This window comes from Rhinatrema bivittatum, chromosome 17 (assembly GCF_901001135.1).
Source record: "Rhinatrema bivittatum chromosome 17, aRhiBiv1.1, whole genome shotgun sequence".
NCBI lineage: Eukaryota > Metazoa > Chordata > Amphibia > Gymnophiona > Rhinatrematidae > Rhinatrema > Rhinatrema bivittatum.
In genome coordinates, this window is record NC_042631.1 from 32225446 (window position 1) to 32251101 (window position 25656).

Genomic DNA, 25656 nt, shown 5'->3' on the forward strand with positions numbered 1-25656 from the left:
TTGTCTCACCTCATTGGATTGAAGCAGAGAATTGTTTCTCCCAAATGCACAGTATGACAATGATTCCTCAAATCCTGTTTTCATAGGTAGATAATGAATGTTACTTGTTATTATTTTATTGTTCAATTAACAAGGGTTCATGCTTTCCTCACAACTATTTAAAATTTAGCGTGTCCATTCTTTTTTTTTTTTCACCCCCTTCTGCTGTATTGACAGATGGAGACTTGGTGGTGGTGGTGCCTGAGCCGGAGCAGTGACCTTTGCTCTACAGAGGAAGATTTGGGGAAGGCCAGGAAGGGGTGATGCAATTGTCCACCGGCGCATAGGGAATTGTAGGTGTAAAAAGGTGCAAGCTATGGCCAGACCGGAGCCAGGAGTTTATTATAGGATCCGCATGGAACCCTAGAAGACTACAGCCGTTTTACTGAAATTGCTTCATTGCATGGTTCAAAACACATCTTGTCAACCCCCGAAAGAAGCTGCCAGGAAGCAGATCTATAAAATATGGCGCCACTCCGAAGAAGCAGCAGCAGCATCCAAGGAACAGGAATGGGCCTAAGTCTCCAAAATCACATTTCCCCTTTCAGAATAAACGTGATTTGTGCTTTGCCGGCATTTTTCTTGGCTCCTTTCCACGCTGTCCCCACTGTGAAGTCAGGGAGGGAAAGCTCGCCCCGGCCTGACCTGCCGGGCTCGCACGTTGCTTGCCGGTCAGCCGAGGGGAGACAAGGCGCCCGCACCTTTCTGCAAGCGCGGGGTTTCATGGCGGATCTCTGCTCCCCCTGCTCGGCGGCCTTCCCGGCCGCTCCGGACCCGGGGTGTGTTGGGAGCGGAGTTGCCATGGCCGACGTTGCTAGGCGACGCGGTGTTACCGGGCTCCCTGGCCACCTTCTCACTCACGTTTAACCCGGGCGCAAGGCAACTTTCTCGGGACGTTTTGGCAGCCAGGGCTCTTCGCGCACTGCTTCAGAGGCAAATGGTTGTTGCCCCACCGGGGCAGGTAAGAGCCAGCACCGAAGAGAGAGGAGGGTTTTGGGGGGGGGGGGGGGGGGGGGTTCCCGCTTCCCTGGCTCTGTGCTTGCTGGAGACAACCCCCCAAAATGTCGTTAAGAAGCTTTTCTTAACCTCTGTCCCGACTTTGTTTTTCCTTTCCTGATTTCTTTTTTCCTGCCATCCTGGGACTCTGCCGGGTGTCTTGGTGTCTGCCCAGTGCATGTGCAGGATCCCCAGGCTTCCCTCTTCATCCAGTAGGAAGTGGCATTCCAAACGCGAGTAGGCACATTTAAACCGGATCCCTCACAACTGTTCTGGGAGCGAAAGACTTCACTGGATGGCTTAGCAGATCCTTTGGCCAAAGTTGAGTAGGTAGGAGGTACTGCTGCTTAGCAAGCACCCAGAGGTATGAGCAGACGTTAAGCAGGGCTCTCAGGCTACAGGCTAAATGATCATTGTTGTCTCTCTGTCCATCTCTGTCAGATTCTCATGCTGTCTACCCCAGGGTATCTCTCTTTGCAGCTGCATCCAGCTGTAAGCTCTCAGATTGGTTAGCTCTCTGTCCAGCTTTTATCATCTTGTCACTTTTTGTTCTGGTCACCTAGGCTTTCACTTTGTCTCTGGGCAGCTCTAAGACTGTGTCCTCTGTGCTGCAGGCAGGGTTTGGTGAGGCTCTGGTAATTCTTATCTATAGAAATCTATTTCTGTCAGGAAGAAGGAGAACTTTTTAAAGCTCACCCACAGAAACACTACCTCTTACCCTTGTTCCCTTCTCTCTCATACACAGACATACACCCCCCCCCCCCAGCCAATTCCCTTCTCGCCCCTTAGCCTCTCTTCCCACTCTCCAATGATCTCTACTCAGTCCCTCCTAATCTCTCCAAAATTGTCCACTTTTGCTCTGTCTGCTGGCTGTCCTGTTCCTTGCATGCTGTCCTGGAGGGGAGGGGCTAGATCAGGAAACAGAGGGCTGTTGTCTGCGGAGTGAAATTAAGCACAATTGAAAGGTTGCTGACCACCCCAGGTTTCTGCTGCCCTAGGCAGAGGCCTCCTGTGCCTATTGACAAATCCAGGCCTGGCCATGAGGCAGATATAGATTCCAAGTGCCTCTCTTTAACGAAAACCAGCACTTGGCTTGAAGGGAACTAAGCTTCCCTAATTATTTCAAAGCATTCTTTTTGGAAGCACCAATCAACCAAAATACTCTATCCAGTCTCTCTAAAGTCTGTCTAGCTAAAATAGAAGCAATGAAACAGCAAAAGACTGCATTGTACCCTCAAACACAAAATAAAATTATCCACAATTAGCACCACAAAATGTCTGAGACATGAGCACGGGAGGTCCAAAATGCCCTTAGTTTTTCCACCCTTGGGGAAACGAAGGGCCTTCCATTCATGCTGCTTTCTGCTTGCTTCATTACTGATGAGAAGACTCAGGATATTTTCCTCAAAGCATATTTCTGACTACTCAAATTTCCCCATACAGTCATTTTTTATTTTGAAAATGATAAAAGTGCAAGGCCCACCCTAAAGGTGCCATCTGTGAATGTAAAAAAAAAACCAAAGCAAGCTGTGGCATTATCAACTGGCCCTTTTCTAGGACAAGGTTACTTAAGCTTCAGAGCTACCGTGGAATAGAAGAATGCTGCTGACTAAATCCGGCAGGAACCTGCTCTTGCTGCTAAATTCACAATATAGAGAAATCAACTAAGCCCATCTAATCAGGAAGTCAGGGTTCAAATCCCACTGCTGCCCTTGGGCAAGTCACTTCACCCCCTGTTGCCTCAGGTCCTGATTTACTAAGGCTTTTCTCCCATTCTGTGTGTCTATGGGAAAAAGGCTTAGAGTGTAATATGAAGGAGCTGTGCAGTATAATTGTTTGTTATTTTCATCCTGTTTATCCATGTAGTGTGATTCTTTTTTCTCTTTTATCCTGTTTTTATTTTTTTTATCTGTTTTAATTGATTGTTGTAACTATGTGAGCTATTCTGCATGTTTTATTGTAAGCTGCTTTGGACCTTGGCAAATAAATAAATAAACAAGCCTTCTGGGGATAGGTAAACACCTACAGAATCTGACTGTAATCTAGTCTGAAGTGCCGAAAGGTAGAATATACATTTAAATAAATAAGTCTCAGAACAAATTACACTTTTTGAAGAAGGTAAACTCCAGAGATACAGAACTGTCATGCTTGCTGGGATGCCTTTGCCTAAATGGTTCCTCTCTCTCTCTGTTCCCTTTAGCAGCTAGTGCAGTGTGGCACTATCGCTGTTGGGAACTGTGTGAGCAAGGTCCTAGGAAGCCAGCAGGTGGGAATAACTAAATATGTTTTTGCCACAGCATTTTCCTGAGGCTGAGAACAGCTCAGCTCATGCAGTGAGTCCTGTGCTAGACATGATGGTGCACACTTATGTGACTGAGCTTGCATGTACCCCATGTCTTGCACTACATTCGATAGGGTCTGTTTATTTTAGTGTATAAAACAAGCCTTCACGAAAAATGCCCATAATGGTTAACAAAAACATATAGTTGCTATACAATTTCAATAAAATACATTCCAAAATATAGGCCACAGATCCATGTTTACAGTGCAACATTCAACAAATACCTAAACATAGCTGGAAAATTAAGTAAAATGAGACCAAAACAAGTTTAAAATGGAACAAATAACAACAAATATCATCAATAGTCACTTAAAACACTTAAAAGGGTCAAATAAGCCACAAAACTCTAAAACTAAATGAGACATTCTTTAAAAGCAAGGCAAACAGCTAAATATAATTAGTTAAACCTAGAGCAAACAGCCACATCTTCACAAACTTTCTAAACATACGCTAATCCCCAGCAAGATGGGCTTTCCAAAGATGGGGAACAGCACATGAAAAAAACTTTGTTTCGTATACTCATGACTGGTCTTAAATGTGCCCTCTGTCCTGCACTATTTATTACTTCTTAATATACATTGGCCAGTCCAGTCAAAGGCTCAGGCTCTTGCCTTTTGTCTTGCATTATATGTGATCATGGGGGTCGATGAACTACATGCAAAGAGTTTTGCCGAAAAGAGCTGGCAGCATGGGAAGTTTTTCCCAAGGTGCTGGATTATTTCAAAATATGGAACTGGCTCCTGGGTGGGTTCCCAAGTACCCAATCCCAGATAGTTACACAGAGTATCCCTGTACTATCTGGAACGAACCAGATCCTGTCTCCTCTGAGACAGAAGTCATGGGTGTGTTTCAAGGACATGCAACCAACTTTTGTGAAGAGTTAATTATTGCACTTTAAAGACTTCCACACTATTGAACTTTCTGTGGACCAAGATGCCATGCACATTGCAGACTGCCATGATGAACCTTGCAATGGGGACATTTTATTGCCCTTCCTACTTTTTGCATTACTTTGTTTACACAGTGTGTTATTTTGTTCTTTCTGAATAAAAGATCAGGGCCTTGGCTGTCCCTGGGCAGAACCGCTGGGCTGCATTTGCAGGATTTAGTGAAAACTAAGCTTACCGAGTTGTAATTGTACATGATGTCTTACGTACTCTTAGCCTTGAGTTATCTGAAGGATGTGAGTTTGCTCATACTAAACTTTTTTTCATTTAGATTTTTCACAAAGTCACATGTTAAGTAAAATATATTTACTCGTATTTTTATGTCTATTTTTATCACATATTTTGAGTATATTCAGCAATAGTTGTATTTTGACTTATGATATATTAGAGCGCTCTTTTATTTCAATAGAAATATCTAGTGATTGTGCTTATTTACCGTATTCAGTTTTGCATTGATAATAAGCAATGGAATGCAAAAACTTATCATTTTACCTTGTGTTACTCTTAATTCAACTTGTACAGTTATATTTGCTAGTTAGGTTTAAGAGGTAATGTGTCTTTTGTAGTGCATTTTGTCTTAAAAGGGGGGAAACTGTAGTGAGAAACCAATCACCCTAAAAAGGAGTGTGCAACTGAACCAAATTATGTGCAAGCCTGAGCAACCCAAGGTGGAAGTTAAGCCACACAATGGCACTGGGAGTGTTAATGTGAATGCCTTTGAGAGCAACTAGAGGAAAAGAAGTGAGTTATCTGTCTTCACCTTACAATTTAGCTGGTACCATTGGTCACAGACTTGATAAATTGTAATTATGAGGCCCAGATGTCTTCCAGCCTACGTCATCATTCCCATGAGAATATGCATATACGTACCAGCTAAGAAGTCATATCAGAAGCCCACCAGTCCTATGCCAGTGGACTGTGGCAATATCCAAGCAATACCGACTTTTTGATCCTACGCATATGCATGAAGAAAAAGACTTTGTACTTACAGATTCAGGACTCTACACCACCTCCATGCACTTCATGCAAACCTTGCATCCTGATGCTTTGCATGAGACTTTTAATGAAGCTCAAGCCTAAGCCCAGCCCGGATCCCTTAATTCTGATCTCATTCTGGCATAAGCCTTTGCAGGCTAAGCAAATCTTTGCTCCTGACCCCTGCCTGGCATAACTTATAGAGCCTTCTGCAAGCTCTGGGTCTACTGCCCTGAGATGATAGTGTTAACCTGTCATTTGCTCATTGGAGGTCCATCTGGCTATCCTCAATTAATTAGTATATGTGCTGCCAAAGCTATCTTCCATGCTAAGACAGGACCCTGATTCTCCAAAAGGGCGGTCGACTGCAGTGGATAATGAGGGAGCCTGAGACCATCCCTAAGACATCTTCATGCATTCCTGATCAGTATAAGATTAACTAGATAACTTGCACATCTCAAACACATTGCCAATTAACCACCCCAGTTTAAAGTAGTAATTTAACTTTGGGATAGACACAGGTGTTTTCATAGCCATTGTAACAAGTGTGATATACTCTGTTCAACCACAGAGCAATATCTACCATATATATATAACCATTGTATATTTTATGCTGCTATAATAAAAATTATTATCCACCTCAAGAAAGGCATAGGCAATTTGATTTCTTTACATGAACTTGGATCTTATTTTATCTGATGTAAATGTCAGATAAACCATATAAAGCTACTTATCCCTTACACTATCCTATACCAAACATATGCAAAACGTACCCATCCCCTGTACTAAGTATGACAAAGGAGATAGGAGAATTCTCCAGGCACGTTCATCACCTATTAGTTCTTAAAGACTTTCTTGGGCATAGTCTTCATTTCTACCACACTCTGCATAATACTTCCCTCTGCTACTGTTCAAGATACCAAAAAAGCTCCTGTTTCCATATAAACAACTTAGTCTCCTTGTGTTTTGAAAGATGGCCCTTACCAAGGATTGATCTGAGATAGGGAGCAGCAGGCTGTTTTCCAAGTAATAACCTGGAGGTCTAAGTTACAGTTGAGCTTAATGAGCAAATATTCTTTGTTGACTTAAGAAGTTCCCATCTTTATTCTTTTACACACTTCAGACCATATCATCCGATCTTCAGAGGGATAGCTGTGTTAATCCGGTGTAGCAAAAATGACAAGAGACATGAGCTTTCAAGAACAGACTCCACTTTGTCAGATGCACATAGTAAAGGCAGTGAGTAATATGTATGGGGCTGGTGGGGGAGGGGGATACAGAACAAAGAGAAGGCACTTTTAGGATAGCAGGGTATGGAAAGAGAGTGTTAATGGCATAATAGTCCAGCCTACTGACAACTGAAGCGAGTGTGAAAAAGCAGAATGATCTGAGAACAGTTCCTTTTTCAAGCTTCCAGGACATTCTCTCTCGGACCTTAAGGTTTCCGTACTCCTAAGAAGGAACTTCAAAGGAGCACTCCAGCGTGAAACTGCTGAATTGGAACTCATCAAAAAAACTTTACACCCCTGCCTGTGCTACACTTCATGTATTTGTCAAAGGAGGCTCTGACCTGGAAAGCTCTTGTCTCAATAAATTGGTGTCTATAAGGTGCCACCCGCCTCTTGTTGTTTCAGACCATGTCTTGACTGACAGCTTTTTACCTGCTTATTAATATTTCTTTCTTTCTTTCTTTCTTCTGCAGTTCATCTCATTGAATTTGATCTCCGTGATTAATCCAGAAACAGGATGGGGAGACTTCCAATGGGCTGTGTCTCTCCACACGTGAAGACAAGTTCTGGAGGGAAGATAAACCCCCTGAGATTCTACTCCACCACCTACTGCTCATCCTATGGTGAGCGTAACAGTGGTGGACGCTTCAATCATTGGTGTTTAGCAAGCGACGTAGTCCTCGAGCCAGGCTACATGCCAGGAGGGTGATCGTCCAAGGCAATAACGGAGGACCCTGGACAGAGCACATGTTAAGGAACCTCACTCTGCCTCTTGAGCAGTCACTCAGAATCACACATTTTCTGCTTTCTCATTCCCCTTGTACTTCAGTATCTTTCTCTTACCCTAGTCATCCTCTTGCGCGTCCTCCTTTTTTTTTTTTTTCTAACTCACCCCAATTTCCATGAAACGTTTTCCTGACGATTGCTGGTCAAGGGCTGGAAGGAAAACCTCCTCTTTGGCTCAGCCATTCAGGGCATGAGTAAGATTTGCTTCTTAATTACTGCATCAGGCTTAAGCATGCCACCTGTCCAGCCATTGTCCATTTTTTATTTACATTCTGGTGCATATTTTAACTTTGCTTTCCTCTTTCAGGCCAGGAGGGGTTCAAGCCCCGAGATGCCTCCTGCTCTGGCACTGGTTACCAATCCAATTTGCGGCCTCTGGTTTGTTATGACGCCAGTCTGGACAAGCTGGATAATCCTGCCATGGGGTAGGTAGACCTTGCTGGTGAAGGGGAGTGTGGGTGTGCATGTGTAGGAGAAGGAGTGTTCACAGCATCTCGCAGGATCGAGAAAGGCTATGTTGTTCCAGCCAAGATCCAACCATCACAATGAATCATGTTCCAGCCCATGATCTATATTGTAGTCATACTCTGATGAAAGATATCCACTTCAGGGCAGGCAGGACTAGAAGCAGATCACAGATGAGACCCTTCCATGTTCTGTATTCCTGTTTTATACCAGTTTTATCATGTTCCAGACTCCTTCTTCGTGATAGTCACCTGTCCGTAGCAGGCCAACACTTCATGCCCCTCGAGGTTCCCAATGGCACTGAGATACTACCAACAAGACTGTATCAGACAGGAAGTGGATTCAGGAAAGGCACAACTATTACTCTCCCTTACTCTAGAGTGGTAAGAGGCTCAATGACAGCTACCTAGTCAAAAGAATTCTCAAAGAACTGGAGAATGTATGTGCGAGATAATTAGAGTATGAGTGCAGGAAAGACAATGTAAGTGTGAGTCAATGGCAGAATCAACTGTGGTTTCATCTAAAAAATGCGCCTAATTCACATGTCCATGTGAACTGTACCTCCTATATGTATAATTTATATTCATGTCTCAGTATTTGCAAACATGCAGTGCCTTCAGACCTAATTCTTTGTGCTTATGCAATTCAATGGTCTTGGTATCGACATCAATATGCGTGTATGTGCCCCTTCATACTGTTAAACATGTTTGCACTTGCTTTGATTCCTTTACATGTATCTGCATGTAACCTCAGTCCCTACATGCATGTTTTCCTACATATGTGTGTGTCTTAATGTCTGTATGCCTAAATGCCTACATTTATTTGTGTTTGTATATCAAAGCTTCTTTGGATAAGTCAGTCCAGGTGACCTACCCTTCATTCTGGAGACCACCCTCCAACCCTCAGACTCTGTACATAGTCTGGAAGTCCATTTTGATCACCAACTCTCAATGGAAACCCAACCTAACTTCAAAAAATGTTATCTAGTCACCATTATTCAGTCCCTGATCACCAGTTGCAATGACTTTGCTAATTCCCTGTACCATAATGTTTCCCTAGTGCAGCCTCAAGCACCTCCAGCTATTGCTAAATACATCAGCAAGTCCAAGTCTGGCGACCATAAAAAGCCTATCTTGTATAAGCTCCATTGACTCCCCCATTAAAAGCAGAATAAAATTCAAAGTACTTTATATTGTCTTTAAATGCCTGAACCAAAGAGCATCAGCATAGTTGTCTCATCTCCAGCCCACTTAAACGTGAATGAGAGAACTTGGTCCTGCCAACAGGCCCCTTTATCCACCCCTTCACTAGCTACAGCAGGGCTAGCCTGCATGAGCCTTTGTGCATTCAGTTGCTTCACTCTCAACTTGTGGAGCAATATCCCACAGAGCCTACACAGGGAAACCTTCTACTCTTCCTTTTGGAAAAAAAATCAAAGCCTGGTTATTCAGCCAAGGCTTCCCCTGAATGCTGCATCTCTTCCATCTTAGAACATAAGACCATAAGATATGCCATATTGGATCAGACCCAGTGTCCTGTTTCCAACAGTGACCAGTCCAAGTCACAAATTAGATAGATCACAAGCTACTATTGCTTATTAATTACCGTCATAGCAGTTTATGGATTTATCCTCTAGGAACTTATCCAAACCTTTTTTAAACCCAGTTATACTAACTGCTGTAACCACATCCCCTGGAAATGAATTCCAGAGCTTAACTATGCGCTGAGTGTAAAAGAATTTTCTTTGATTTATTTTAAATGAGCTACTTGCTAACTTCATGGAGTGCTCCTTAGTCCTTCTGTTATCTGAGAGAGTAAATAACTGATTTACATTAACTTGTTCAAGTCCTTTCATGATTTTGTAGACTTCTATCATATCCCCCCTCAGCTGTCTCTTCTCTTCTACAAACTGAACAGCCCTAACTTCTTTAGCCTTTCCTCATAGGGCAGCTGTTCTATGCCCTTTATCATTTTGGACGCCCTTCTCTGCACTTTCTCCAGTGCAGCTGTATCCTTTTTGAGATGCAGTGACCAGAATTGCACACAGTATACAAGGTACTGTCTCACCATGGAGCGATACAGAGGCATTATGACATTTTCCGTTTTATTTTCCATTCCCTTCTTTAATAATTTCTAACATTCTGTTTTGCTTTTTTGATCGCCACAGCACAGTGGACTGATGATTTCAATGTATTATCCACTATGATGCCTAGATCTCTTTCCTGGGTGGTAACTCCTAAGATAGAAACTAACAGTGTTCAACTATAGCAAGGGTTCATTTTTCCCTATATGCATCAGTTTGCACTTGTCCACGTTAAATTTCATCTGCCATTTGGAAGCCCAGTCTTCCAGTCTCACAAGGTCCTCCTGCAATTCATCACAATCTGCTTGAGATTTAACTACTCTGCATAATTTTGTGTCATCCGCAAATTTGATCGCCTCACTTGTTGTACCCCTTTCCAGATCATTTAGAAATATATTAAAAAGCAGCGGTCCAAGTACAGATCCCTGAGGCACTCCACTGCTTACCTTTTTCCACTGAGAAAATTGACCATTTAATCCTACTCTCTGTTTCCTGTCTTTTAACCAGCTTGCAATCCACAAAAGGCCATCGCCTCCTATCCCATGACTTTTTAGTTTTCTTAGAAGCCTCGCATGTGGGACTTTGTTGAACGCCTTCTGAAAATCCAAATACACCACATCTACCGGTTCACCTTTGTCCACATGTTTATTTGCCCCTTCAAAAAAATGTAGATTTGTGAGGCAAGACTTCCCTTGGGTAAATCCATGCTGGCTGTGTCCCATCAAACCATGTCTATCTAAATGTTTTGTGATTTTTAACAGTTTCCATGCGTTTTCCTGGTACTGAAATCAGGCTCACCGGTCTATAGTGCTACCCATACAGTTTTGCATTGTACTTTATGTCCCCCTCCCTCCAACATATGTACTGCAATTTACGTCTGTCATTGTAATCCATGACCATATGCATCCGTGTTACAGGTTAAGAATGTCCATTTTGACACCCAAGACCACGGACCTGAAGCCATAGTTGGGCTTCCACCGAAATATCAACCTCTTCTTTTCCAACCAAGAGATAAGGGGTCTGAAGAACAGGAAAATTTCCGATATGTAAGTGAGATGCACTGAATTAGACCCAACTGCTATTTTCTACTCTCCGTAGAAGTTTATTTCATGCTTAATTTTCTTCCTTGTGTTCTCCACATGTCTAATATGTTTTTCATGTTTCTCAGAGATAGTTTATCATATCACTTCATCTAGTAGAGCAGCAATTCTCAACCGGTGTGTCACCAAGCACTGGCAGGTGTGTTGTGGCTTCCCACTTCCCCAATTGTGCTTCCCTTCTCCCCGGGGCAGATTGGCCTATCAGGGGATTGATCATTCCTAGGTGAGCCGATGCAATTGGTAGTGGAGAGACCCTGCGTGCCACTGCCAGGGGCCAGGCCAATGGCGGCTGAAGAGCAGAAAGACACTGCGTGCTGCCGCCGGAGGCCAGGCCGGTGGTGGCTGAAGAGTGGAGAGACCCTGCATGCCGCCACTGGTGGCCAGGCTGGCAGTGGCTGAAGAGCGGAGAGGTGCTGCGTACCACTGCCAGAGGCCAGGACAGTAGCAGCTGAAGAGCAGAGAGATACTGCGTGCTGCCGCCAGAGGCCAGGCCAGCAGCAGCAGCTGAAGAGCAGAGAGATCCTGCGTGCCGCTGCTGGAGGCGGCTAAAGAGTGGAGGCCGGGCTTTTTGGGCCGAACGATGAGAAGAGGCTCCACGTGAGAGAGGAAACTTGCTTGTGTGTGTATGTGAGTGGCAGCTTTGTGTGTGTGTGGTACAATGGGTGCCTGGGTGCATGAGTGGCAGCTTTGTGTGTGCATGTGTGTGTGGTAGAATGGGTGCCTGGGTGCATGAGTGGCAGCTTTGTGTGTGTGTGTATGTGTGTGTGTGGTAGAATGGGTGCCTGGGTGCATGAGTGGCAGCTTTGTGTGTGTGTGTGTGTGTGTGTGTGTGTGTGTGGTAGAATGGGTGCCTGGGTGCATGAGAGGCAGCTTTGTGTGTGTGTGTGGTAGAACGGGTGCCTGGGTGTGTGAGTAAGTGCTTGTGTGTGTGGTAGAATGGGAGCAAGAGCATGTGTGTGATTGAGAGCTTGTATCTAAGTGAGAGATTATGTGTGTGACTGAGAGAGAGACTGTTCAGGGAAGTGATGTGTTTCTGTGAGAGACTGGTCAGGGAGGTGACTGGTGTGCATGAGAGACAGAAACTGGCCAGGGAGGTGACTGGAGTGTGTGTGTGAGAGACAGAGATTGGTCAAGGAGGTGTGTGTGTGAGAGAGACAGACTGGTCAATGAGGTGACTGTATGTGTGAGGGAAGTGAAGTGTGTGTGTGTGTAAGAGACAGAGACTGGTCAGGGAGGTGAAGTGTGTGTGTGTGAGAGACTGAGACTGGTCAAAGAAGTGACTGGTGTGTGTGTGAGAGATAAATAATGGTCAGGGAGGTGACTTGTGTGTGTGAGAAAGAGACTGGTTGTGGGCCCTAAGAAAGAGGACTGTGAGGACAGAGCTTCAGCAGCCATTGCTGCTTCTGGTGAGTACTATTGGCCTGCAAGGGAAAGGAGTAGGAGAGTTACTGGAGAAGGCAAGTAAAGGCGGCTTTTTAAGTTTATTTTTCTTGATTGTCTGCCATTTTAATTATTGGGTATTATGTGATGTGCCTGCTGTTTTGAAATATTTTATTGATATTTGAACATGTTTTAATAATTTTTATGAGTTTTTAATTGCTGGATGTTATTCTGTTCATCAGCTGTTTTGTAACATTTATTAGTATAGTTTTACAATTATTTTTGTGTGGGGATCTATAGCAGCTGTAGGCATTTGTATCAGTCTTATTTGTTGTATTTTCTCAATAGTAAATGCATTAGTGGTAAATTACTGTCTTTTTATAAGGAGGGCTATTGTGCCTGGTAGTAAAGGAAGTTTGTTTTGCCTTTCCTGAGATGTCATCAGAACCAGAATATCTTTTGTTTGGCGAGTTGTATGGGTAATGCCCTAGTTCTGCTCTGCACCCATTTTTGGGGATCGAGGGGGTTCCTGAGGATGCAGAGTGTGTGGTTACATTTAGCCCCGTGATGGTCACAGGCTCAGTGTGTCACACATGTGAGAACCATCTGTCAGGTGTGTTCTGGCCCAAAAAAGTTGAGATCCACTAGACCAGTTCTTCCATTAGGCAAACTAGTCAGCCACCCTGGGCACCAGAATTCTGTGGGGCAGTAAATCTCCCAGAAACCTCCAGGTATCACCTAACCATTTTTCAACCTTCCAGAACATTCCGCATCTGACCTTAAGGTTGCGATTTTTAAGGCAGAGCACCCAAGAAAGAGGGGAATGGGTGCTGAGCAAAGGTAGGGGGGAAGGTGTAGACAAAGGATGCTGGATGGGTGGGGGAGTTGTTGATAGAGGGTGTTGGGCAGATGGAGAGAGAAAGTGTATTGAATAGGTGAAGAGCGGGTGGAGAGAGAGAAAGAGTCTGGACGATTAGGGACTGGAGAGAGAGATAGGATGCTGGGCACTACATAGAGGAAGCAAAGAGTTTGGGGTGATGCTGGTGTGCTGAGCAGGGAGCTAAGGAGAAAAAGAGCAGATGGGGGAAAAAGAAGAGAGGTGCGATGCTGGACAGGGGCTTGAGAGAAGGGATACTGGGCAGTGTGGACAAAGGGAGGGGGATGCAGGACTTGGTGGAGGAGCATGAGGGGTAGATGCTGAGCAGTGTAAAAAGGGGATGCCGTGCCAGAACTTCCACCATTAGGTAGGTGTGTAAAGGGGAGGGCACAAGATGGAAGGTGCTCCTAGGGTGCCTTGCATTGATCCCGAGTAGCCTAGTGGCTAAGAGCCAGGGAGATCAGGATTCATATCTTTCTTCTTTCACGGACGCACTGATGCAAGAAGGGGATTGTAGCGCGTCCAAAACATGCATCCAAACTCACGTGTAGCTAATAGAGCTCATCACATGTAAATGCCAAATAGATGAGGCTATTAGCTATTACCCCTAATTCACCCTCCACTATCTCGGGTACAAATTTAGATTATAATCCCTCTGGGGCAGGGAAATATCTCAGTGCCTGACTGCAACGGGCCTTCAGCTTGGGCTTGGCAAAAAAGAGGAAGCAAATCTAAAATCCAAATCCTCTGCTTCGTGTTTTCATAGGGACCACATTCCTTGTCAACTGATTATAAAACGAAGTTCAAGATGGACCCTCCCATTCTGTCAGGTACAGCAGAGCAAATCTGCAGGATTTTATGTCTGGTTCTAATATTCCTGTTTCCTGGCTCTGCAGAGCTAACCCCCCTCATATCTACACCTAGATCTGTACCTTTAGGAGGCAAGTGAGGAAGGAGAGGAGAAGGAAATGGGGAAAGGGGAAAAGGAGGCCAGAGAAAGCACCTCCTCTTAGTGCGGTGGGACAGGGGGAATGGATTCTGAACAGATGATGGAGACTGAGTGCCTGGAGCGATGGGAGCAGAATGATTGGGAAAAGAAAACAGTAAATTAATTTAATGCATTCATTTTCTAGTTCCGTCTCCCTTCGGCTCCTTATCGCTCTTTCCTCTTACCTTCTCTCTCTCTCTCTCTGTTTTTTCCTTTAGTCCTGGAAGCTCCTTTTCCTTTATTTATTTTTTTTTATGTCTCTCTGGTCTCCTCTCACACGCTCTTCTCATCCCCTTTTCTCTCTTTCCTGCTCTTCTCTAGGATTTTTAGAAGGAAAGTCTGTTGGAGCTTTGGAGGACACCGGGTTCACAGAAGGATCCAACTTGGAGCCAATAACATATCTACCACCATCACAGTATCGCCAGGACATTCCTGTGAGTGTAACATTTGTCATGCACCAGCGAAACGCACACACCCATGCTCGACACACAACAAATGCCGATGCACTGCTGACAAGCCTTTCTGGGAGTATTATTAAGAACATAGAAACCTGTACCTTCCACCATCCTGGTGCTGCCAGGACATGCCTGCGCATATAACGCAAACCAAACACATACAGCACTATATAGCAGGGTTTCCCAGCCCTAACTTCTGAATTAGCTGGCTAAGTGCTTTTAAATATGGGCCTCTTTATCTCTGGCCCAATCTGAATCCATGTATCCAATTTCATTCAAAAGTTGCGAGAAGCCATGTTCCCTTCAGACAGCGGATAACCTTCTTGACTGCATTCCAGTCTTCATGGCATGGTGCTCAGGCCTTTCTGCATAAGATCCACCAGTGCTGCTGTAATGTCAGGTCTTGTAATGGTGGCAATATATCGCAGGTTTCCTATTGCCTTTCGGTATTGTCGATGACTTGTAGATGTGTAGATATGTAGAAGGGTTGAGTGTAGAAGAATAAGATTTCAAGACAAAAGTCCTGGGCAACATAACAAGATTACCTTGGGATATACAGATAGAGGGGCCGATGCAATCTTCTGCACTCAGGCTAGCACACAGCTTCACCAGCGACTGGACGTGCGTTTTGGACGCACTAGGCTAACACTCAATGCAATAAGGGGTTAGCGCGTCCAAACTCACACATATAGCTAATCGCGCTCATCACATGAAATGCCATGTGGATGCAGCTATCAGCTATTATCCCCGATGCAAAAAAAATTGCCATGCACCCGACGCGTACTATTTAACACGGCAAATTTAACGCCAGTCCTGGAGCTGGCGTTGTCTTGCTGTGCATCATGGGCTCACTAAAAACCAAAAAATCCTGCTTTCTGTGGTTCCTCCTAGTTTTAATCTCGTCGCGATACTAAGTAGGAGGAACCACAGAAAGCAGCACCATGAAAAAAAAAAAAGTTTTCCTTTCGGCCAGCTGAGGAAAACGATCGCTCAATTTACTTGCGTCCGTTTTCCTAACCCGTGGCTGTGCGCACAGCCATGACTCCTGGGCGCCTGATGCCAAGTACGCACTAGGGATGCACAATTGATCCCTGGCTCGTCCTTTTTAGTGCGGCACCTCATACTGCATTGGGCGCCCAGGAGAAGTGGCCGTGAGCGCGTTAAAAAAACGGACGCCCGGTTTGGAGCATGTTTTTACACGCGGCTTATTGCATTGGCCCCAGAAAGAGAGAGAAGAGGACGGGAAGGTATCTTCTCAGCCAGAGACTTAAAAATAGAAGAAATAATTGAGAGTTGTGGGATGAAAGATGAGAAGGCAGTACACACTCCTGTGGAACCAAGCTACCTGAGAGAGACCAAGGAGCAAAGAACTTTGCTACCAGATAATAAACAATTCAGAAAGGCAATGGGAAAATTACACTATATTGCCCCATTACAAGATCTGATATTGCAGCAGCAATAGGGATCTTATGCAGATCTAGTACTTTAATTCTTAGGCTGTTGAGAAGGGGGGGGGGGGGGGGGGTTTGAGATATAAGAACATAAGAACGTGCCATACTGGGTCAGACCAAGGGTCCATCAAGCCCAGCATCCTGTCTCCAACAGTGGCCAATCCAAGTCACAAGTACCTGGCAAGAACCCAAAAACTATTCCATGTTACCGTTGCTAGTAATAGCAGTGGCTAATTTCTAAGTCAACTTAATTAATAGCAGGTAATGGACTTCTCCTCCAAGAACGTATCCAATCCTTTTTTAAACACAGCTATACTAACTGCACTAACCACATCCTCTGGCAACAAATTCCAGAGTTTAATTGTGCGTTGAGTGAAAAAGAACTTTCTCCGATTAGTTTTAAATGTGCCATATGCTAACTTCATGGAGTGACCCCGAGTCTTTCTATTATCCAAACGAGTAAATAACCGATTCACATTTACCTCTCATGATTTTAAACCCCTCTATTATATCCCCCCTCAGCCTTATACTTGTGATGTAACTCAAACATTGCTCTCCGTTTCAACAGCAAGAGATGACGGGGAATTGGACTCGGACAGCAACCAATAAGGGTCCTGACTAACAGTTTGGGAATCTAAGTATGGGGGTAACTTGAACGGCACGGCAGTTGTCATCCCCTGATGATACCTTTATGGGGGAGACCTGTAAGGAGTGGCTAGTGCTACCATAAGCTTGCTGGGCAGACTGGATGGAGCATTTGGTCCTTTTCTGCCGTCATTTCTATGTTTCTATGTAATACATTAAAGCCTAGTCATATTGGAAGCTGCAATCTCTTGTAAGGCCACTGGACGGAACTGTTTTGTCTTAGGGGGTTGAAGTATTGCATGTTAGTAGTTTGCTCAGTTCCTGTTCTCATTGACCCTTCACTGAGGAAAGGCTGCTGACTCCTTATCTCAAGCAGTAATAGGACGGAAAGCCCTGTATATACTAAATAAAGTCTTGCTGCAGTTCACTGTTAAGTATGTTAGAACAAGCTTACCCTGTAACACCCAGAACACACCCACCCAACCCCCAGCATCATGCATATATACTGTACTTCCCTTAGTCTACCACTACCGTATCACTGGAACGATCACACTTAAAACAGCAAAAATCAGGAAGACGTCTGTAAGCAAACTGAAGCAGCAGGATGATTCTGCTGGAGACAGTACATTCCTCCATATGTACGTGAATATAGAAACAGAAACAGAAAGGCAAAAGAAGACCATATTGCCTGCCCATCCACCCCAATACCAATATAATGGTTAACGAAAAGGCCAGCTTAATGAGAAGGCGGGAACAAAGAAATGAATTGGACCAGCAAAAGATTGTTTTTACATGAAAAGCAGGTTTTTATTCATTGATAAGTATTTGCAAAAACAGAATCAAAAAGGTGCTCAGAAAAAAAGCACAACTAATCATTACCTTAATAAAGCAGTTTAAAAATAGTTTTTGTTGAAAGGCTAAAGAGCGCAGGCATTTTTTTAATACATGAAAAAATATTTAAGACAAATCTGGATGCAGGCTGATTTCAACTCAGATTTCAATCTCTCGTTTTAAGAGATTTTCGTGTCTTTTCTCCCAGGATGCAGTGTCTCAAAAGAGCCTTTCTTTCTGTTACAGATTAGTCCCATTCACCGCCTAACTGGCGCCAGTATAACCAGGACAGATTTTTTACCCTGTGTGGGTCCATCTGTAAGTATACTATCATCTGTTGGGGCCTAGGAGAGGGGAGCACACAGTACTCCAAAATGATCTGAGAAACCCTACAACCAAAAATGATGAGAACAGAGTACCCCAAAGAAAACAGGAACGTGCCTCACTGCCCCATTCTTCACTGTCACCTAAGTCAATCAAAGCATAGGGTCATTCTTCCATCTTCTAAATGGAAAATGTTCAGCTGTCCTTCAAACCACTGAAAGAGGATCTTGCTGCTTCCCGGTTATTCAGAAGAGGTTGGTGCTCCTAGGCTAGTTTGGCTTTGGTATGGATAATATTGATAGTGATGAGTTGTTGTTTTTTTTTCATCAGGGGAGCGAATCCATGCCTTCTGTAGTTTGGAACGCAGAGCATGACAGTGGCTTCTGCCAAGACATAGACAAGCGCATTATCTATGCGGTAAGCAACACATCCGTTTAAACTGCACACCGCTTTGGCCGAGGGAATAGTGGTTGAGAAAGACTGTGTATGTACATAAATAAATAAATAAAGGCACCTCTCTTATCACTTCTTGATGCTTCTCTCTTTCCTTCGCCTTCTCCCTCTGAGGCCTTATTTTGTGTTCCAAACAGGAAAAGCCAGGGGCACGGGTGCATAGGAGTGAGATGCATGATGAGTTTGAGGGACTGCAGAGGGAGAGGAGGTCCCACTTGGGCCTCCTGGACAGAGTTCACGTTGGTGACAAGGTAAGTTCAATTCACGAACTGTCCCCCTTGGCAAGAGAGGGAGACCATGGAATCAAACTCATCTCTTCTCTCCTTGCAGTACCTGACCGGATACAGTGCTAACAATAAACCATTGCACGTGACTCCAGCTCGTCTTCCCCAAGGCTCTGACCACTGCTTGACAAGTTACAATTTCTGGTGAGTTCCTCCTGGCATGCTCTGATGACCGCTTCTAAAGATGTTTTGAGATAGTTACCTCTCTCTTGGTACTCTGAAATATTTAGCCCTCTCTTTTTCTATTCTGTGATATCCACCTTCCATCCCAGCACTCTCTGACCTGCTCTTCAATTAAATCTAACAGTCACATCATCTCTTTAGTGGAGTCTAAAGCAAGAAGGCATGAAGAGGATCCTTAGTAGCAAAAAGTGAAGAGATAGCAAAAGATGTGTAATGTGCCTTACTGGAACAATTCAGGGATGAGCGTTAAGAACATAAGAAGTGCCATGCTGGATGATACCCATGGCTCATTGAGCTAAGCATCTTGTCTCTGGCAGTGGCCAATCCAGGTCACTTGAAAATAAACAGGAGATCCCAATGGGATGGTCGTAATCCCCAGGCCTGCTTAATTGGGCATTGAGTGAAAAAAATGCTTTCTTAAATTTGTTTTAGATCTGCTACCAGTTAGTTTCATGGAGTTTCTCCGTGTCCTATTGTAACCCCCTTTCACAAAGTCCTCCTTCCTGTAACAGGCAAGGAGCCCCTTTCAGAAACTGCAGAGCACAGCAAAACTTGCTGCAGCCCTGGAATCAGGACTCTCCAACGGGGGAGAGCACTGCTTCTAGGCCCAAGGAGATCACACACAAGGTCTCGCAAAGCAAAGTCCTCACAGAATGGTGTTCTTCCAAAACATAAATAAACTTTATTGAACTCCAAAAATCAAGAAAAGCAGTACAAAAGTATAGAAAAGCAGTTCTTCAAAGAATTCAACAGATACACAATCCCAAGTGCTTGCGAGAGAAAAATCGCAAGAAGTCAATTTTTCATTCTGCATGTGTGGCTTCAGATTGCTGATGGTTCTTACAGGCTTCCTGTCTCCTCCAACCCTGGTCGGAATTCAGAACAACCTTCTCCCACCTGCAGATTGGTAACACCACACCAGGTCAGAGAGAATAGCTTTGTGGGCAAGCCTCCTCATCCCACGGACTCCAGGACAGTGGCCCTCCGAAGCTCTGCTCTCAGGGTCCCTCCTGGAATGCCTTGAGACAGGCAGGAGACCTGCCAAAGTCCTCCCGAAAGAAGGCATTCTCTCTCCAGGAACAAGAACACAGCACTTCGCTGCCACTCTCATGCTCCCCTCCTGCAGTTCCTGCTTCCCCTTAGTGCTCGCCAAACATGTAGAGATTTGGCACAAAAGACCCACCCCTATGAGGGATGGACCATTAATAAACACAGATTCCCCTGGACACTCTCATTGCTGGAAATTTCCGCTACGCTCATCTCAACAAGAACTTTTGAGGCCACTATCGCCTAAAGACATTTTTCTGGAAGGCACGCGGGATTATACTTTCCAGTATCAGACCCCTATTCCTCTTTCTTATTGGTTAGAAAAGAGCTACTTGAAATTTAGGAAAAGTATTAAGACCTGGTTGTTCAATCAAGTCTTTGACTGTCTCTGAAGTTCTTATACGTGCCTCTTAAGTGCTTTTCATTGTCCTGTTGTTTTTATTTTATGTTATTGATTTCTATTAATTGTATTTCATTTTATCTTATTATCTGTGAGATTTTATTTGTTTTTATGTTTTAATTAATGGTTTTTTTTTAACTAATTGTAAGACTGTAATTTGATCATGTGCTTATTATTATTATTATCTTTGTAAACTGTTTTGAAATTTTTTTCATTTAAAATTGGTATAGCAAAAAGAAATATTACCAATACCATTATATTCTATGGTGAAGGCCTAGTAAGCCTTAGACTAGTACTGTTTGAAAGGATAAATAACTGCGATGGGCTGTGGGATCTTTATCTGCCATCGTGTTCTCTATTTCCATGTTCCCTGTTACCTTCTTCCACACCTTTATCTTAGCCCCTCTTAGTCTTCTCTTCCGCTAACCTGATAAGTCTTTTTTCATAAGAGAGATGTGCCATTCCCTTTAGCATTTTTGTTGCTCTTGTTGGCGCTGCTAAAATGCAGGGCAGAGAGGGTAATATGAAATGTTAGAAGTTTTAATGGAAAATACAGGCACCTTGCAGCCATGTTTGTCTGGCAAGCGGTGACAGAATTAAAGGAGCAGTAATAACCAGAGAGGTCGATATTCAGCGGGCCGGTGAGTGGGAAAGATAGCCAGAGCATTTTATCTGGAAACTGAGCAGAATAAGCATTCTGCTGAATATACCTGGTTAAAGTTACTTGGGGCAAGCTAGCTAGATAACTTTAGGACAGGTATTTTTCTGACCAAACATACGCAACTAACTTTGTCTAGCTAACACTACCTGGACAAAGCGAAACTGCGGCCCGGGAACACCTGCCTGGTGCTGCTCTTTGTAGCCTGGTACGTTTTCTGCAGATAATGAGATCCCTGAACAAAACTGAACCAGGGAGCGGGAAAACATTTCACATCTTGGTTTTTGACAGGGTAACTCCAAACGTTACCCGGACGGACAAAGCCTTTGAATATCAATCTCAGAAGTCCTAGTGGAAGTCTGGCAGGCTTTAAATACAGTCATAACTAGAAGCCCTAGTGGAATTACAGGCACTCAAGGAGCTGGGTCTGTCTGGCAGATGATGCACGTCTTGTGTCAGCCGAGTTGGTGCAGCAGATTAGTGGTGGTGGGGCACTATCTAGACAAACTATGGGGACCTATGTTTGGGGAACAGACATGCTAGTATTGACTGAGATTATTATGAAGCTCTATGGATAGACATGGAAAGGAAGGGGTGCTGGGAGTGAGCTAAATAGGGGATCTTGCCAAGAGTGTGGCATACAAAGGAGAGAGATGCCAACATCTGTCTTGGATAAGGAGTGATATCTTACAAGTATTCATGCTCTATGGCTGGCAGCTGGGATATATCCATGGTGCTATGAACAAGAATAACTGACTTACCTGTTCATGGGCCAGATCGTTCACTATCAAGGCCCCACAATTAAGATCTGAAACAAGCTACCTTCTATTTTGCAAAATAGCCACCTTTTTCTTTTTTCTATTTAGCAAGTTTTTGTAATGTGAGGAGTCAAGACCTTTGTTTGTCTTTGGATGTTCAAGCCTCTGCTTTCTGAGTCTTTGGGTATTCAGAAACTTCGGAGCTATTCCATTGATTTAGGCTTCCTGCTTTCTCTGTCCGCCTGGCAGGCATACTTGTCTGGTTTCACTGTTGCTTATTTTATCTTCTTATGCCTCGCTCTTGGAGTTGGGCCTCTATCCTTACTGTGGTTGTGCCCTGAGCTGGACTCAAATGCTAACAATATGGGAAGTGCATTTTGGGGTACCAGGGTGGGTGTGAACGCTATTGTTTGGATTTTATTTTATTGTATGTTAGATGCTTATGATAACTATACGCTGAATGTGAATTATTTTATAGCCTGTTACTTGGGTTGATGGCTATTATGTATTTTATGTTAAATGAGAATTGCTTCCCTGTGGAATTGAGCACATTATCATTGTAATCCACCTTGAACATGGATGGACAAAGTAAAAGCAGAACTGAAATGCCTGTGTAGATTAAATCAATTCACAGGACTGACAGGATGGATTAGATGGGCCCTTTCTGTTGTCATCTCCTCTGTTGCTGTGTCCTTGGCTTCTCTTTGCCGTACAGGCACATTATTCCCCCCTCCTCAAGCATCCCTGCATTTATCCTGGCTCTTCTCCCAATCTTGCAGGTTCTATAATAAAAATCCTCTGGGCATAGACAGGGAAGGCTGGACTCGGAGTGGGATCCAGAAGCGAGGGTCCAGCAGTTTCTCCGTCAATAACTCCACCCACAAGTTGAACATACCTATAAATGCTGTGGAGACCCTGAGGAATGTTCACCCTCATGTTGGCAGGTAAGGTGTGCATCGCGCTTCTTCCTTCTCATGCATCCCTTTCTACATCACATATCGACCTTGCCAACCCCCTTCCCCTTTGTCTGTCTCTTTGCATAGACCACATGCTTCTTTTTCATTCTCTCTCTTCCTTCACAGGGCAATAAAAGAAGTAGATCTATTCTATGATGACAAGCGCGACAAGATTATTTAATCGTGTTCAGCTCCCTACTTAACTGGGTAAGGCGTGGCAGGATCTTTTGGAACTGTTCTCTGTGTCGGAACACGGCAGAATAAGAAAAGGCCAATGCCTGAGGAGGAGAATGCTTGGGCCTGGGTGGTTGCTGGATGCCAGGAATGCAGACCTGGCTCCTGGCCTGCGCCTGCCCAGTGATCACAGTTGCTGGCCCCTGACAGGCAGATGCCACCATCAGAAGTTTATAATGTGTAAATCACTTTGATTGGCAGTTTGCTAAAAAGGTGGTGGATAAGAGGTTTTAATAAAATAAATATATTTAATGGGGTAGATTTTCAAAAGACACTTAGACGGATAACTAAAAAGTTACCCAGCTAAATGGCTCAGCTGCAATATTCAGTGACTTATCCGGCTACATTCTGGATAACTTTTTATCCAGCTAGAATTTGGTCGGATAGGTCAGGGGCATTCCTGGGGGTGGGCGGTAGGTGTTCCGGGGAGGAGCAGAGTTAGCAGTTAGGTTAACCAGCCAACTCCGATATTCGGAGTTAAGCCGGTGAACTCAACTGGCTAACTCCGGCCATGCTGCAGGCAGGTCTAAAATTAGCTAGATATACTTATCCGGCTAACTTTTAAGAATGCTGGGTATTCAGCGGTGCTACTGTGCCTCTTTATATCCCGGTTAAGTTAGCCGCATAGGTGTATCTGGCCCCATTAAATATAGATAGATACACGTTTTCATGTTAAGATTGAAAAGTGTTTGATCCAAGGATGTCTGAAAATTTAAACAGAGAAAGGAGAGTCTGAGCTTTGAAGCCTCTAAGATAAGTAAAGCTGGGATTCAGACCTGGAAACATCCAAGGTCTCCAAACTCACTAAGCGAGTTATTGAGCTACTCCATGTTTTCATATGGGTTTTTAGAGAAATCAGAACTGGAAACCCATACTTGCAACACCACAAAACCAGGACTGCTTCAACCTGTCCTTATAACATAGAGCCACCTGATTTCCCTATGTCCAGCTGTCTGCTCTAACCACCGTGCCATATTACCAGCCCTACCGAGGACCCCAGCATCCTGAGAGTCCAAGAAGCATGCTCAGCAGGCTGAGCTGAAAGGGCAGTGATACTACCAACACAAACCAGAAGAGACTCTCATATCTTACCCTGGTTCCCCCAAATTCTCACATGCAAACTCTGCCCACTTCAGCTCTGTTACCTCAAGGCTTGTAGCACATTCCCACCCTGACCAATGGATTCTAGGTTGCCTGGTTCTCACTGGTGGGTGATGAAAGGGTACCAGATGAAGAATCACCATAAAGAATGAACTAGATAACGAACTGCAAAGCAGGACAGAAACTTGTAAAAGGTTTGTATGTACAGCATGAAACATTGTAAAAATCTGCTCAACAACACGAGATTTAGATTTTACCTGTATTTTATTTGGTGGCTGGTTTAATTATTTTGTTTCAGCTTCTGACTGGGTCTTGAATGGGAACATTTTGGTATCCAATAATGTGGAGACCTCTGGTTCCTTCAGCAGGAACTGCACATTCTCCCCCTCCCTCTGATCCTGAGCAATTTAGTTGTTAAATCCTAAGGTTGTGAACAGTGGAAATAAAAAATAAATAAATAAATAAAATCAAAGGTATCAATCAGGTCCACCTTTTCCCAATCGGGGAAAGGAAGGACATTCAGAAATGTTCTGTGTTGGTGACCCGGCGGAAAATCACCACTGGTTGTGAGAGAGTTGGCAAGGTGACATTGAATTGTCATGCTTACTTAGGGTCAGGCAGCCTTACTGTCATCAAACTCATCAAATGTGTCAAAACACAGAGAGGCCTTTTGCAGTTTTTACATCAGCACCTTCTATAATCTTCAACTCAGATATAAAGAGTTCAGCTATTACCCCCTCCTGTCCTTTACCCACAGAGGCTCATCACTTCCCGTTCTAAATCTAGAGGGTAGTGCCCGCATCCCGCTGTCATCCACTGAAGTCTCACATGGCTTTTCCCAGTATCATCACCCACAGAAAGGGAACCCAGCTATCCCCCCCCCCGTTCTACACTCTTAAAGGCTAATCTCAGCTAAAACCCCTTCCCGTTATGCACTCACAGAGTTTCATCCCAGAGTTTCATCCCAGCTCTTGCCAGTCTAAGTCTTAGTTCTAAATCTAGATTAGTTCTTCAGCCTTGTCACTTTCGTGCCCAAGTTATATCTTTCTTGCCTAACACTAGTACCTTTGGTGTTTTGCAGTTTGCCACCTTTACCTTGGAATGTAATCAGGAGTGGGGTGCTGAGAACACTGGCAGAAGACGAGAACTCCTCTTCATGGACCAGATTATTTTGCCACGAAATAAAGAAATTATATTTATTTATTTATTTGTTTGTTTGTTTGTTTATTTATTTATTTATTTATTTATTTAAAAGTTTTTATATACCGCACTAGGGGTAGTGGACTATCCATCTTAGTGGTTTACATCATAAAACATACATAATATCGGACATATCGTCCGATATTATGTATGTATTATTGATGGTCAAAACATGCTATCATTAATATTGCTATTGATGGTGCTATTGAATATACCCATGTCCATGTAACCATATATAGAAGTGACACAATACATTTGGTTTTGCAATGGAAGATGTTTCTCAGGTTGAGAAGATTCTTATATACTGATTATTCTTCCTTTTGTATTTCTTATTGAAAGATTATGTGCCTATAATGCATAATCACGAAACATGCACATTGGGTGTCCAGTCATGCTGTGGATGTTTCTGTGATGTAACAATGTATGAGAGTTTAAAAATTCACCCAGTGTTTCTCCACTTTGAAAGTTTGGAGGGAGAGAGGGAACTGACAGCTCTGACCAGTTATGCAAGTGCACCAGGAGTAGGAGGA

At 43.9% G+C, this 25656-nt stretch overlaps 1 protein-coding gene across 2 annotated transcripts; it reads left to right on the forward strand.

Moving 5' to 3' along the window:
- PPP1R32 (protein phosphatase 1 regulatory subunit 32) lies at positions 1-25129 on the forward strand. Of its 2 annotated transcripts, XM_029582866.1 has the most exons (15): positions 1-1000; positions 4890-5064; positions 7001-7150; positions 7621-7738; positions 8008-8161; positions 10779-10907; positions 13985-14048; positions 14528-14640; positions 17775-17846; positions 18183-18269; positions 18443-18556; positions 18636-18733; positions 22415-22579; positions 22718-22798; positions 25008-25129. In XM_029582866.1, exons 3-14 carry the CDS (start codon positions 7045-7047, stop codon positions 22770-22772), a joined length of 1275 nt encoding a protein of 424 aa, XP_029438726.1. In that variant the 5' UTR covers positions 1-1000; positions 4890-5064; positions 7001-7044; the 3' UTR covers positions 22773-22798; positions 25008-25129. The 2 variants fall into 2 exon arrangements, with proteins under 2 accessions (XP_029438726.1, XP_029438725.1); XM_029582865.1 differs by lacking the exon at positions 4890-5064 and having other exon boundaries at positions 2-1000.
- Positions 25130-25656: the final 527 nt, after the last annotated feature.